Source organism: Apium graveolens, chromosome 1 (assembly GCF_009905375.1).
Source record: "Apium graveolens cultivar Ventura chromosome 1, ASM990537v1, whole genome shotgun sequence".
Lineage (NCBI taxonomy): Eukaryota > Viridiplantae > Streptophyta > Magnoliopsida > Apiales > Apiaceae > Apium > Apium graveolens.
Window position 1 is genome coordinate 188,581,522 of NC_133647.1, and position 13,665 is coordinate 188,595,186.

At 32.6% G+C, this 13,665-nt stretch overlaps 2 protein-coding genes across 3 annotated transcripts; one reads left to right on the plus strand and one right to left on the minus strand.

Annotated features, from left to right (window-relative positions):
• Nucleotides 1-67: 67 nt before the first annotated feature.
• On the minus strand, nt 68-3,840 carry LOC141673695 (phosphatidylinositol 4-kinase gamma 7-like). 2 transcript variants are annotated; one of them, XM_074480444.1, is made up of 2 exons: nt 3,641-3,840; nt 68-2,223 (listed from the first exon to the last, which is right to left on the minus strand). In XM_074480444.1, the coding sequence occupies exon 2, from the start codon at nt 2,013-2,015 to the stop codon at nt 201-203; it is 1,815 nt and encodes a 604-aa protein (XP_074336545.1). In that variant the 5' UTR covers nt 2,016-2,223; nt 3,641-3,840; the 3' UTR covers nt 68-200. The 2 variants fall into 2 exon arrangements, with proteins under 2 accessions (XP_074336545.1, XP_074336542.1); XM_074480441.1 differs by having other exon boundaries at nt 68-2,232.
• Nucleotides 3,841-12,979: 9,139 nt separating this feature from the next.
• Nucleotides 12,980-13,665, plus strand: LOC141673701 (GCN5-related N-acetyltransferase 1, chloroplastic). Its single transcript, XM_074480446.1, has one exon. It carries the CDS (start codon nt 13,038-13,040, stop codon nt 13,584-13,586), a length of 549 nt encoding a protein of 182 aa, XP_074336547.1. The 5' UTR covers nt 12,980-13,037; the 3' UTR covers nt 13,587-13,665.

The window sequence follows — 13,665 nt, forward strand, 5'->3', positions numbered from 1 at the left end:
TGAGCGTTTTCCTACCATACATTTCACTGAAAACAAACATTTATGCTACGGCTAACTCTCGACAAAATCCAGCAACAGAATTTTTTAGAAAAAAATAAACCATACAAATTGAACCATAAATCTAACTACCCTGTAAGATCACAAGTCTTTCCATCTTATTAAAAGCTTTGCCTGAATGATCATAGAGAGATACCTTGATCTCAAAACTGGCATGAAGTGCCAAGTCTCTGCTTCTGCTTCTGACCAAGGTTCACAGATTTCCGCTGAGCGAATGTGGAGCCCAAAAGCTCTTGGAACTTCTCTAGAAACAGAGACCACTCTTCATCTTTCATGTTTGAAAATTCCACAAATCTAACACTGGCTGAAACCTGCTCACCTGCAGTCTTGTGTCCAGAAAATTGTAGGTACTTTGACTTCTCATATAAACTAGTGTTCTTGAGTGACACAGATAGCTTGGGAACATTAGACATCTTTGCAGAAATTCCATTGTCTTGCTTTTCACCTTCAACTTCCTCCTCCTCCTGAATGCTTTCCTCTAGCTTGCAAAGTGAACTGTGACTGTTAAAATTACCTCCAACTCCAAATTGAATTGGAGGTTGAATCAATAACATGTCTGATGTAGAGTCATGGCTCGATTCTTTACAGTCTATGTCAAATTGAAACTCTCTTTCTTCTGCATCAGCCTTGATGGGTACAACTTCCCTCTCAGACATCAGTCTTCTTGCCTCTATGCACACAAACTCAAGCTCACTAGGTTCCTCTTCACCATGGTGAAATTCCCTGCTCATCATCTCACCAATCTCAGCAAGGCAGAGTCCAAAAGCAGAGGCTTTCTTAAGAAAAATTGTGCAGAGAATAAGAACTCGGAGACAAGCCTCCCGAATCATGGGAAGTTCTCTTCGCAGCATCTCAGAATCCTGAAATGGATCTAGCTTCTCTATATACTCAAGTTCATATTTAGAAAAGGGAATTGAAGCCTGGGCCCAGTGGATCCATTCAAAATATGGATCCTCTAAACTTTCTGGCAAACAGAGCCCATGATCGATTGGAATTATTTCCACTTCCCCAAACCTCCCTTCGGCATTCAGTTCCCTGACCAGAAGGTTACCTGCATGTCTATCGGTATTTAAAATCCTAATATCTAGAATCCCTATTCGATGAACGGTGGCAACAGGGAAATTTGATGTCCCGTGATCACTGGCATCAAAATCATGGGGGATAAATTGCTGAAATGATGCAATCTTGCTCACAAGATTTTTTCTTTCAGATTTGTTTCCATTAACACTATCATTAACATTGAAGATTGAGTGAGTGATCTTTACCAGTGCAGTGGGTGGTACATTGGCAAAGTGGTCATAGTCAAGGATATAAGCAGCAACTTCTCTAAATCCTGTTTCCCCAACCCGTACAGAATGCTTCAAGCCTGGTTGTCCAAGCGCTTTTCCCGCGAAGCCTTTGGGGTTATTTGGTGCAAGAGGTTCTTCGTCAGTTGGCTTTACTATGGCAACACTCCCACCTTGACAGTTTCTGAAATAGTATGCACCCCCAAGCCCACTACAAACAGGAACAGGATCAACCCCAATCTTAATTCCTCTGATAATTTCCTCGACAAGCTGTTCCATTTTGACAAGACTTTTACAATGAGTCAATATCTCGATTGGACAACTCTGATCTCCTTGTTGAAGATCTGTCCTAATGGCCGAGATACAGGGAGTTGACGAACTTCTGTGCAGTAAATTTCGGGTAAGAAGAAGAGGAGAATCATTCCGAATGGCACTCAGGTCGTTCTTAAGTACCATGTCTCCGAATGTCAATGAGCTCTCTTCGACTGGAACATTCAGAGCAATCTGCAACTTCCTCTTCACAGTATGAGCATTGTCACCGCGATCCAAATCCATCCCCAATACACAACCAGTTTCGGTCTGCACAAAAACACGCCTCCTTCCTGCAGGTTTCCATTTCATCCTATTTTTCCCCTGGGCTTCTCCACCAAATAAGCTGCTAAAGACTGTCATTGAAACCTGTACTTGATCTGGAAACTCTCTTGGAAAGGAAGAGGCCTTCTTCTCACTTTAAAGAGAGTGCTAACCTCAGAAACAGATTTCAACCGAACGAGATGGCATGATTTCACATTGTATTATATCAGCTTAGCAAAAGAGCAATGTGTTTACAGAAATCCATCACTTCATTCAGAAATGCATCACCAGATCAGTAAATCAATATCTGCCAAAACTGAAACACAATTGAATCAACTAATGCACTGTGAAGTCCATGTGTGAAAAGTAGTTAGTCAATATGGATCATCATAGACTCAAAGCTCTTTTTACAACAAAATCATAAGTCTTGGCCAACAATAACACCAACCAAAGGTTTGGCACTAAATACCACAAATATACGCATCGGAAACATGCGTATCGCTAGAAAAAGTGAAATAAAACTTTCACATGCGTAACTTTTAAAAATTAGGCCAGCATCTTTCCAATGTGTGTCAATTGCGTATCTGAAACACGCGCTTGAGAGATGCGTATCACTCAACTACGCGTGTGAGAGATGCGTATCTCTCGTTTGAGAGATGCGTATCTCTCAACTACTCATGTGATATCCGCTTATTTCGCGTGGTCTTTGGGACACTCCCTTTTTGATTGTGTTATTTAAGCATCATTTCATCATCACAAAAAAAGAGATAAAAACAGGCATCATGTTATGATTTGAATAATTACATTGATCACTAATCTACAAATAGATAAGATTACTAAATTATCAATTAAGCCAAGTGCATCTCATTTACCCTATCACCATGTCCGTAAACAAAAAAAATGTTTTTTTTAAATCATTTTTTTAGAATTATTTGGTGAACGTAGGTACTAGTAGTATTATCATCCAAGAATAATCTCAATAATCATCAGTGTATGTTTTGTTGCTCATTAAAGGATAAATATAAAAGTCATCAGTTGATAATCTAAATATTCGTCAACAGATAAACCTGTCAACGAGTATTTCTTACATTTTTCATTAAGTCAAGTATTGTCGTTTTCCGGAAAAAGGTAAGATCTATATTCATATAATGTGGCGCCATTCGGCAAGTGAGGGAATCTACTTGGGATCACAGAAAAAATAACGGATTACACATAACGGACTCGCACTCATAGCCATTAATCAATCAGCGCCGCAATTGGCAAATCAGGGAATACAGCAATGAGCTGCAAGAGTAGCTAAGCTCAGTATGACATCTTCCGATTTCAGTAGATTTTACCAAAATGATTCCATAAAGCTTCTACACATTATCGAATTTAAGTAAATTTTATATCAGCCCGAAATTAACATGTATATGAACACAAACGCAGAAAGAAATAACCCCGAAATATAATCCAACACCGCTAGAAAGCACAATTATTTCTATACAAGACAAATAACATACAAGTAGAATGAGAACATGATTAAAATCAATCAACACATACTACATGTCCACACATAGCACACGAGAACATGATCAAATTCGATCAAACACTTGTTACAAGTTTCACACACATAGTTATTAAGTAAAATCAATATCTTGATACTCAATCCAACTGCTGAGTAGAAATTAGCATCAGCACCATATCATCAAATTAAACTCTGAAAATAAAATAAAAAAACTCACCAGGAGGGGGTAGATCTGGCAAGTAAAAAAGTAACTCAGTTGAAGTAAAAGAAAACACAGGCAGAGCAGAGGCCAAGGGTACTAGGAGGAAAAAACGAGGAAAAGGAGGAGGGTGTCACAAAACCCTGGCACGCTGTTGTCCTTGGGGTTTTCTGCAGCTATGAAGCAACACATGTAAAAACACCTGTACTTAAAGTTAAGATATGCATATATACGTGTACATAGGATCGGGCGTCGCATGAAGCCCGTGGCGCCGCAATGATCATCATTTATTTATTTACTTACGATTTTTTTAAAATTTTAATTTTTTTGAAAGTTTTTAATCAAAATAAATTTGTATGATTGGATTCTAATATTTTACTTAGTTTAGTAAAATAATTTTTGGGATTTGGATTAGAATTTTTTTGACAAAATTGGGACTAGGGTGAATCTTTTATATGATTAATCGGGAAAATATTAGAGATCTCACAGTAATATGTGATTCCTCCTGTCACTAAATAAATCTCAACAGATCATTTTATAATTATTTTGATTCAAATTTCGGGTTATGTAGTATTACATTAATAGGCGTGTCTTCTTTATTTGATTTAATTAGGTGTCAACTTTAGATTGATTTTGATTTTATTTTTATATAAAATTAAACATGTTAAAAATTAAAGTTTATATTTATCAGGAATGACCGATTTTGCTAATATACATTTATATCTGAAACTTGTCGATGAAGATATAATCTTCTTATACCTCAAAATTCATTTATGTGCATTAAATATTTCCATAATGTAAGATAAAAAAAAGAAAAATGACTTATTTTTCTTTCTTTCCTAATCTTTTTAAAAGTGGAAAGAAATTTTTGAAGTAAAAAAAAAAAGAAGTTTCCCAAATCTGTAATTTTTCTCTTTTTTCTTTCTTTCTTAAGAATTACTCGGAAATAAGCTCAAAAAATTAATTATTTATATTTCTTTTTAACTCATATAGAAGTTTTTGAAAAAAAATCAACAATACTAATCCGTAAATAGGCATTTCATAATTGAATATTTGATTTTTTAGGTGCCTATCTCATTTGGATTGTTAGTTGCTTATCTCATTTATTTTTATATGGAACTTGGTATTGGAGTATCTCATTAAATTTTCATTTTTTGTCGGTTTACAAATACTAACTTAAAACCCGTGCGATGCACGGATTCCGTTAATATTTATATTTTTTATTTATATTTTATATGATTTTATTAAAATTCTAATATAAATAAATAAAATTAATAATAATATAGTTATAATTTGATTGTGTATAACTTTAAATTAAATCAAATAGTATAGTATAAAATAGTATATGGTTGATGAGATTTGAACCGTTAACCTTATTTATAAATAATAAATAAATGTTTGATGTTGGCGGGGTTCGAATTTGTGAACTTGGTTAGTGTATTTATTTATAAATATTAATATAATGTTTGTTGTTGGCAGGATTCGAACCTAGAAAATTATTTGTAATTTTATAAATAATAATATAAATGTTTGTTGTTGGCGAGATTCAAACCTGTAAGTTTGGCTGGTGTATTTTTTTTAGTATTTGGATCTAACGGTTATAATTATTTGGTTAAGAGATTTGACGCTCGTGATCGAAAAAGATAACCAAAAACAGGATTAACCAAACTACAAATTATACCCCTGTTCGGTTATTATAGTTTAGTATAGACGAATTTGAGTATCTTATATAAAATAAGAAATCCATTGGTAAATACGAATTTGAAAGTACAAAGTTATTATTATTTTTAAAATTGTCAATTTTGTTAAATTTATAGTGTTGGTAATGTCATTTTTTCTAATTTTAATTGGAATGAAGTGACATATAAAATTATTCATCATATGTAATAATAGAGAATTTTGATTTTGATGAAGTGTTTAGCAAGATTCAAGTACCTCGAAACTAGGGCTATAAATTAAATTTCTTGACTTATATTTAACTTGAAAATATGATACATATCTCATATCCATTTAAAAATATTTCAAGTCTGGAGAAAAAATTAAATTCGGATAAAATATGATTTCGGATATTGGCATTCATGTACCGCTGTTAGTGCCAAAGTATCGTAGAAGGGGGTTGAATACAATACATACAATCTTTTTCGATTCATTTCAAGTTCTTCGTTAATTATACGGAATTAAAATAGATACGAAATAATTCGAGGAATATATCGTTTAATTAATATAAACCTTGAGGTTGCTACAATCTAATCAAGCAAATGATTAGCCACAATAAATTCAGCAACACAACTTTGTGTTTACAGGATCATTTTATTAATATAAACCTTAAGGTTGTTACAATCTAATCAAACAAATGATTAGCTACAATAAATTCAGCAGTACAACTTTGTGTTTACAAGCTTAATAAATATGGTCTTTAATGGAGCTCTCGTAATACACTTTATGTTTGCTGAGGAAGATAACCAAAATGAATTGTATTCTTTTGTTGCATTTGTAGACTTCAATTCTTCGGGACAGGTGGCACAATTTCAGCCACTTAATTCCTTTGAATTGCTGCATTTTGAGTTCATAGAATAATCACCAAGTGCTAACTGGTGACCAAGGAGAGTGTTGTTTATTCTTAACTTGCGACCACAAGGAATACTATTTTGCCTTAGAAGAATTGCTAAACTTGTAACCTGCGACCCCTACAATCACATATTGTCTTAGAACTTTTTTTTTTGCATTCTTGTATCTTTCTACCTGTAACTTGCGACCACAGGGCTAACCAGTTGCCTTAGAATTTTTTCTATTAACTTGCAACATGCGACCATAAGGAATAGACTGCCTTAGAAGATTTTAGCATTTTTGTAACCTGCGACCACTTCAACCTGCGACCACAAGGCATGAGGATTGCCTTGGAAGATTTTCCTATAACTTGTAACCTGCGACCACAGTCTACAGATTTGTCTTAACCATTTATTATATCTTCTAACTTGCGACCCTTCCAACCTGCGACCACAAGTAATGGTTTCTGACTTAGAATAATTTCTCTCTTGTCTCCAATAGTTGTATCAAAAACATTTCTTCTATTTAACTGAATTAATTCTTTTATGATATGTTGATACTTGGTGCACTGGTCTGGTTCACAAACAACTAACATGAACTGACTTAATTCAATTTCCTTGACAATTCTGAGCTAATACATCTTGGATGATTGTTCATGGCTTCAATCACTGAACCCTTGATCTTGAATACTTTAAATCAAATCATTTCACTGAAACTGAAAGTCCTTTGACAATTGACATCTTATTCTTCATGGAGGCTTCAACATGTTATTGAACTTCTTCCCATGACCTAGTTATAGACTTAGAACATTAATTCCAACTTTTGATTCTTTGTATTTATCAAATCTTCATCTTCAGGGTTCTTATGCTTCACAATTTAATATAGTTTATCTGTTTATGTTTCATATTGAGTTATAATTCCTCGATTACATATTACGTTACACTATGCTTTACAACCGCTCAAATTAAGTCTTATATTATTTTATATAAAATATACTACCCGGATATCCAAATATGATCCATGACTCATATTCGATTCAACCTCTTATGTAAAATATATTTTTAACCTATTATATTTATAAGTAAATAATTATTTTATAAATTTTAATATCTTATATAAGTTTTAATTTCCTAAAAAGTATACTTACATTGTTATTATTTTTATATATTTATATTTATTTTAATACTAATAATTATACGATGATGTGTAAAATTATAATACCGCAAGTGCACGGTGTCTGTTGTTAGCGGATACAAACAAGTACGGGTCGTATCCACAAGGAGACTGTTTCAAGGATTTTAATTCAACCACTACATATTGTTTCTGGATTAAAACGAGCGTTGTGAATTTTTAGCTAACTAAATAATGCAAATTTAATGTGGTTAAAATCAAATAACTAAAGTCTAGGGAAATGTAGGTTGACCATTCTTACACCAAAATATTCACATAAATATAACAATTTATTGGGTCGAGTAACTAAAGTGATAGTTAATCTCTCTCAAGCATTAATACCTTCAGAAATCCAATTATGTTCTCGCACTAATCCTCAATTCTGCTAATCGTATGTGTGCCTCTAGCGAGTAAAATCTCTCGATCTATTACCCCTATTTGCGTACAATTAATTCACGATATTGGCCAATTACATAGATTAAACAATAAAGCATATAAATTAGAATCACTATTTACTCATTAAACTACTAACAAATCAAAGAGTTGTCATGGTGCATACATGGCTTTCCTTAAGCCCTTTAATAAGACTACTCACTCATATTAACAATGAAAGCAACAAGATTAAAGAAGAAAGCCATAAAAGATATATGCTAATAAATAAGAAGAGATAGAAATACCTTAAACATTGTATAAAGGAAAAAAATGAATCCAAGGTTAATCCAAGTGCATACAATGGGAAGAAAAACAAAACCTTAGCTATGTGTATCTACGTCCGTATCTATTCCCTCTCCCCAGACTAATGATAAAAACTCCCAATAAAATTAAATGTATCCTCCAATAATAATATGATCCTATTTATTAAACGAAGGTACATAAAGACAATTGTTCAAAACCAAAATCATATCAGAATCAAGAGATAAATGAATAACTCCTACTGCAACTACTGCTACTTTCATAGCATCTCCCATGAACACATATATCTCACCATCTCTAAGCATTTTGGATAGTTGAAATCCCTGCATAGAATTACAAACATGATTAGTGGCTCCTGTATCTACACACCAAGTGCTCGTAGATATAGCCTCTATATATGTTTCTGTAACTAGAGAAATAGACATACCAGTATTGTTTATCTTCTTAGGAAGAGGACAATTCTGTTTCCAGTGACCTGACTGCTTGCACCAGAAGCACTTTCCCTTAGGTTTTTTCACACCACCTTGAACTCTCACTGCATTCGCATCTTTCTGTGTCTGAGTATTTTTCTTCTTCTTCTTCTTACCTTTCGGTTTAGAGGAAGAACCTTTCTCAGCCACATTCACTTGAACAATCTGCCGAAATAATCCTTCAGCTGCCTGAAGTTCTGTTAGAAGTTCCGCGAGACTACATAACCTCTTGTTCATGTTGTAATTCAAGCAAAACTGTTCAACACTCTTAGGTAAGCTCATAAGGACAATGTCAATCTGGGTTTCCCCGTCAAGTTCAGTACCAAGGATCTCTATCTCATTCAGATGAGACATCTGAAGAGTTTCGTGCACATAAACGCAACTAAAACAGTAATTAAAAACGTGAAAAAGCAGAATTTTCGAAACCCACCGCGGGATCCATGCGAAAAATAGATATTTAATCCGTAGATCATCAGATTGTTTACCTTAAGAAATTTTACAAATTGGTTGACTAATGGAGATCCAAAGCTTGTTTCAATCACCATGCATCCCGCTCTCGCGATCTACGCTCTATCGGTATCCACACGAATGCTTGAACTCAACATTCTTGTATAGAAATATAATGACTTCAGGTCTAAAACCATTACATCATTATCACTGTGAGAATTACTTATAACACAACAAACATGTAGAATCTCAAATTGGGTCTTTCCAGCACCATGTACATATACATCTGCCTGCGTTTTTGACTTTAGTATCACTATACCTATGATCAATGAGATGTGATCATCAGTCAACAAACACACCAGTCTTAATGCATTATTATTGTCCCTTAATAATAATACTCGACTAGGGACCTTTAGGAATATTGATACTATTCTCATAATCTCATTTCCAAGTCACGTAGTTAGAGATATAGAATTGCATATCATATTCCAAGGACATTTATTAATCTAATATTTATATCGCGGTAAATTAAGAATTAATAAATTATAAAGAGAATAATCGATAGAACATAAACATTAATAATTCTAATGTCTTAAACTAAAATATCATAGTGTTGTCTTTAGGTTACAAACACTAACAACATCATCTTGAGAACATGATCCCTTACAGGCGTTCCTTCAGTCATCTTAGTGTTTATTAAAGCCTTCATGGCTACTTGCCTAGCAGCCCTATTTTGATTTCATAAAGCCCGTGGCGCCGCAATGATCATCATTTATTTATTTACTTACGATTTTTTTTGAAATTTTAATATTTTTGAAATATTTTAATCAATATAAATTTGTATGATTGGATTTCTGCCGTACATAAAATAAATAGACAAATATTTTACTTAGTTCAAGTAAAATAATTTTTGGGATGTGGATTAGAATTCTTTTGATAAAATTGGACTAGGGTGAATTTTTAGATGATTAATAGGAGAAATACTAGAGACCTGACAATAATATGTGACTCTACTTTCAATAATTACGTTATTTTATAATTGTTTTGATTCAAATTTTGGGTTATGTAATATTACTTTTAATCTTTCTTGACTTGATTTAATTAGGTGACTCTCGAATCTAGGGTTCATATCCACCGATTCTCCATTTTTCGGTCCTTCCTCCCTCTCCCCCTTTATTCTTTCACGTCATCTTTTTATTTGTTTTTATAATAAAACCAAGACTTAATTCTTTTTAGATGAAATCTTTTTAAATAACTTGTTATCAAGGTTGTCATGTGCTCATCTTTTTGGGATGTTAATGTTCAGTTTTGATATTTCTGTGTGTCATGTTACGGTTTCCGTATTTTTTATGAGAAAAAAATTCTATGATATTTTGGGAGATTCTCAAAACTTGGATCAAATCTGGGATGGTGTTGGATATTGTAAGAGTTTACATTTCACAACAAAAAATTGCAAATAATTCTGAGTATTGGACTACATATGATACTTATGTGAAAGTCAATTGTGATGATATTAGTTTCACAAATATTATAGGTTGCATTACTCGAGATGTCATTGTAATATTTTTTAGATCGAAGAATTTGCATATCCCAGATGTTAAGCAATCTGAAAACAAAACAACTATTTATTTAGCTTGTTTTTTGTTTCACAATCAGATTGTATTTGACGGTTCAGAAGTTTGTTCCGGTTGTATTTTAATATTTTAATGAAATTTTCGCTTGTTTATCGAAACAAAAATTAGGTGCCAATTTTAAATTTTTGATTTTATTTTGATATAAAATTAAACACGTTAGAAATTAAAATATTTATCAGGAATCTGGTTTTGCTAGACGACCGGTTATATGATTATCATTCTATTAGCTATATACATTTATACCTCAAACTTGTCGATGGAGATATAATCTTCTTATACCACAAAATTAATTTAGAGGGCGTTTGAAAACTTGTATTTTATTTTAAATAAGAGATTAATATTTTTTATCGTAGGTAGCTCGGAGCCGCTATCATTTGGTTGCGCACTAGGTAAATCCTACGGTTCAAATGACATGATTTGAGTTGTTATTTCAAATTATCATGTATATACTAATATTTGAATGTTCTGGATTTCATTTCCAAATTTTTAAACAATTTATTTGATCAAATTCAGAATTTCAAATGAAAGTTAATTTTCCAAACGGGCCATTAGCATTACATGTTTTCGGAATGTAAGATAAAAATGGAAAATGACTTGTTTTTCTTCCTTTCCTAATATTTTTAAAATGGAAAGAAAATTTTGAATATAAAAAAAAATTCCCAAATCTGTAGTTTTTTTTTCTTAAAAATACTCAGAAATAAGCTCAAAAAATTAATTATTTATATTTCTTTTTAACACAAATAGAAGTTTTTGAAAAAATCAACAATACTAATCCGTAAATAGGCATTTCATAATTGAATAATTGATTTGTTAGTTGCGTATCTCATTTGATTTGTTAGTTGTGTTTCTCAATTATTTTTATATGGAACGAGTTGAGTTCTATGGAGTCCACCTTTTTGTCGGAGTCCTCGGAGTCCATTTATGTTATGCAAATAAAATATATTATAAAACATGTTATTTTGCAAAACATGTTACACAAATAGCATAAATTCAACAAAATCATGCAAATCTCATATATTTAGAGTATAATATATATGTTCTGCAATATGTTCTGCAACATGAATATTTATGTTCTGCAAACTAAACATGTTTTGTAGAATAATATATTTTTGCAATGTTCTGCTTGTAAAATGTATGCAATCTGCAATATTTTTAATAGAATAGTGATATTTGTCAAAAAATAATAGGTTTTGCAATATTTTAAGCTATATTTTAGTTGCAGAACATATATGAACTCCAAGTACTCCAATTAAATGTGGACTCCATAGAACTTTACTCTGAAACTTGGTATTGAAATATCTCATTAAATTTCCATTTTTTGTCGGTTTACAAATATGCATTTGAGCATCTTATATAAAATAAGATACCCATTCCTAAGTACGAATTTGAGAGTATAAAGTTATTATTAATTTTAAAATTGTTCTAATTCTAATTAGAATGAATGATATATAAAATTATTCATCTTATGTAATGATAAATAATTTTGATTTTGACGAAGTGTAGCAAGATGCAAACTAGGGCTTTAAATTAATACGTACTATCCGTATCTCAACTTATATTTAGCTTAAAAATATGATTATATCCCTTTTTAAAATTATTTCAAGTCTGGCAAAAAAATTTAAATTCGAATATAATATGATTCCGGATATTAGCACTCATATATCGCTCAAATTAAGTCTTATATTATTTTATATAAAATGATACTATCCGAATATCCAAATATGATCAATGTTTCATATTCGATTCGACCTCTTACGTAGAATATATTTTTAGTCTATTATATTTGTAACTGAATAATTGTTATATAATTTTTAATATATTATATAAGTTTTAATTTCCTACAAATATGACTTACATTATTATTATTTTTATAATATAATATTTATTTTAATACTAGTAAATATACGAATAGTCAAAATTAAAATGATGCTTAGTATCAATCAATAATATTTGACTCATATGTGATGGATCATAAACTATCAGATTAGAAAGTAAAAATATAATACAGACTTATATTTGATTTGAATCAGGTTCTCAAATACCTAGTATTAGTTTGTATCTGAATAATACAATTACATACCCAAATCCTGACTCAGTTTGCACATAATATGATTACGGATCCAAATTTAAACACATTAAAATTAAAAAAATACCATACTTGATTATGTGGTGTCCGGTTCTACCCGTATCATTTTACAACCGCACTCAAACCAACTCGAAAAAGAATAATAATTATCAATATTTTCAAATGTAAATTAACAATTAAAATATTAATTTTTGTATAACCATATTTAATTCACATTTAACAATTCAACACCGAAAAATTTAATGCACATAAATTATTTCTCATTATTTTCTCATGAAATAAACAGCTCCCTCGCCAACCACAGACTCGAAACAAGGATAAGCTAAAACAACAACATCCTCATTTTTCCACATCTCGCACCTCAAAAAATGCTCCTCCACGGCAACTTCACCACCCCTCTCCACTCCTTCCTCCGCCACCCTACCGCCCCTACCCACCCCACCCCCCTCACCATCACAAACTACTCCATCTCCGACCAAGAACTCTCTACACGTGGCTTCACGCTCCACCGTACGATCACTCACCTAAACCTCGACGACCTCAACTCCATTTTCGTAGCCGTTGGATTCCCTCGTCGCCACCCCGACAAAATACGTGTTGCATTGGAACACACGGACTCTTTGTTGTGGGCCCAGTACGAGAAAACACAAAAGCCTGTTGCGTTTGCACGTGCCACGGGGGATGGTGTGTTTAATGCAATAATATGGGATGTGGTGGTGGACCCCAGTTTCCAAGGGATTGGATTAGGGAAAGTGTTGATGGAGAGATTAGTGGAGGAGCTTGTTAATAAAGGGATTAGTAATATTGCTTTGTATTCGGAGCCCCGGGTTCTTGGGTTTTATAGGCCTTTGGGTTTTGTTGCGGACCCGGATGGGATCCGAGGGATGGTTTATTCTAGGAAGGGTAAAAAGAAATAGGCAGTGTGTTTTGTACAGAGATTGTATTTCATAGTATGAATGAAATGTTATGAATAAATTGCTCGTCCTCCTTTTTGTA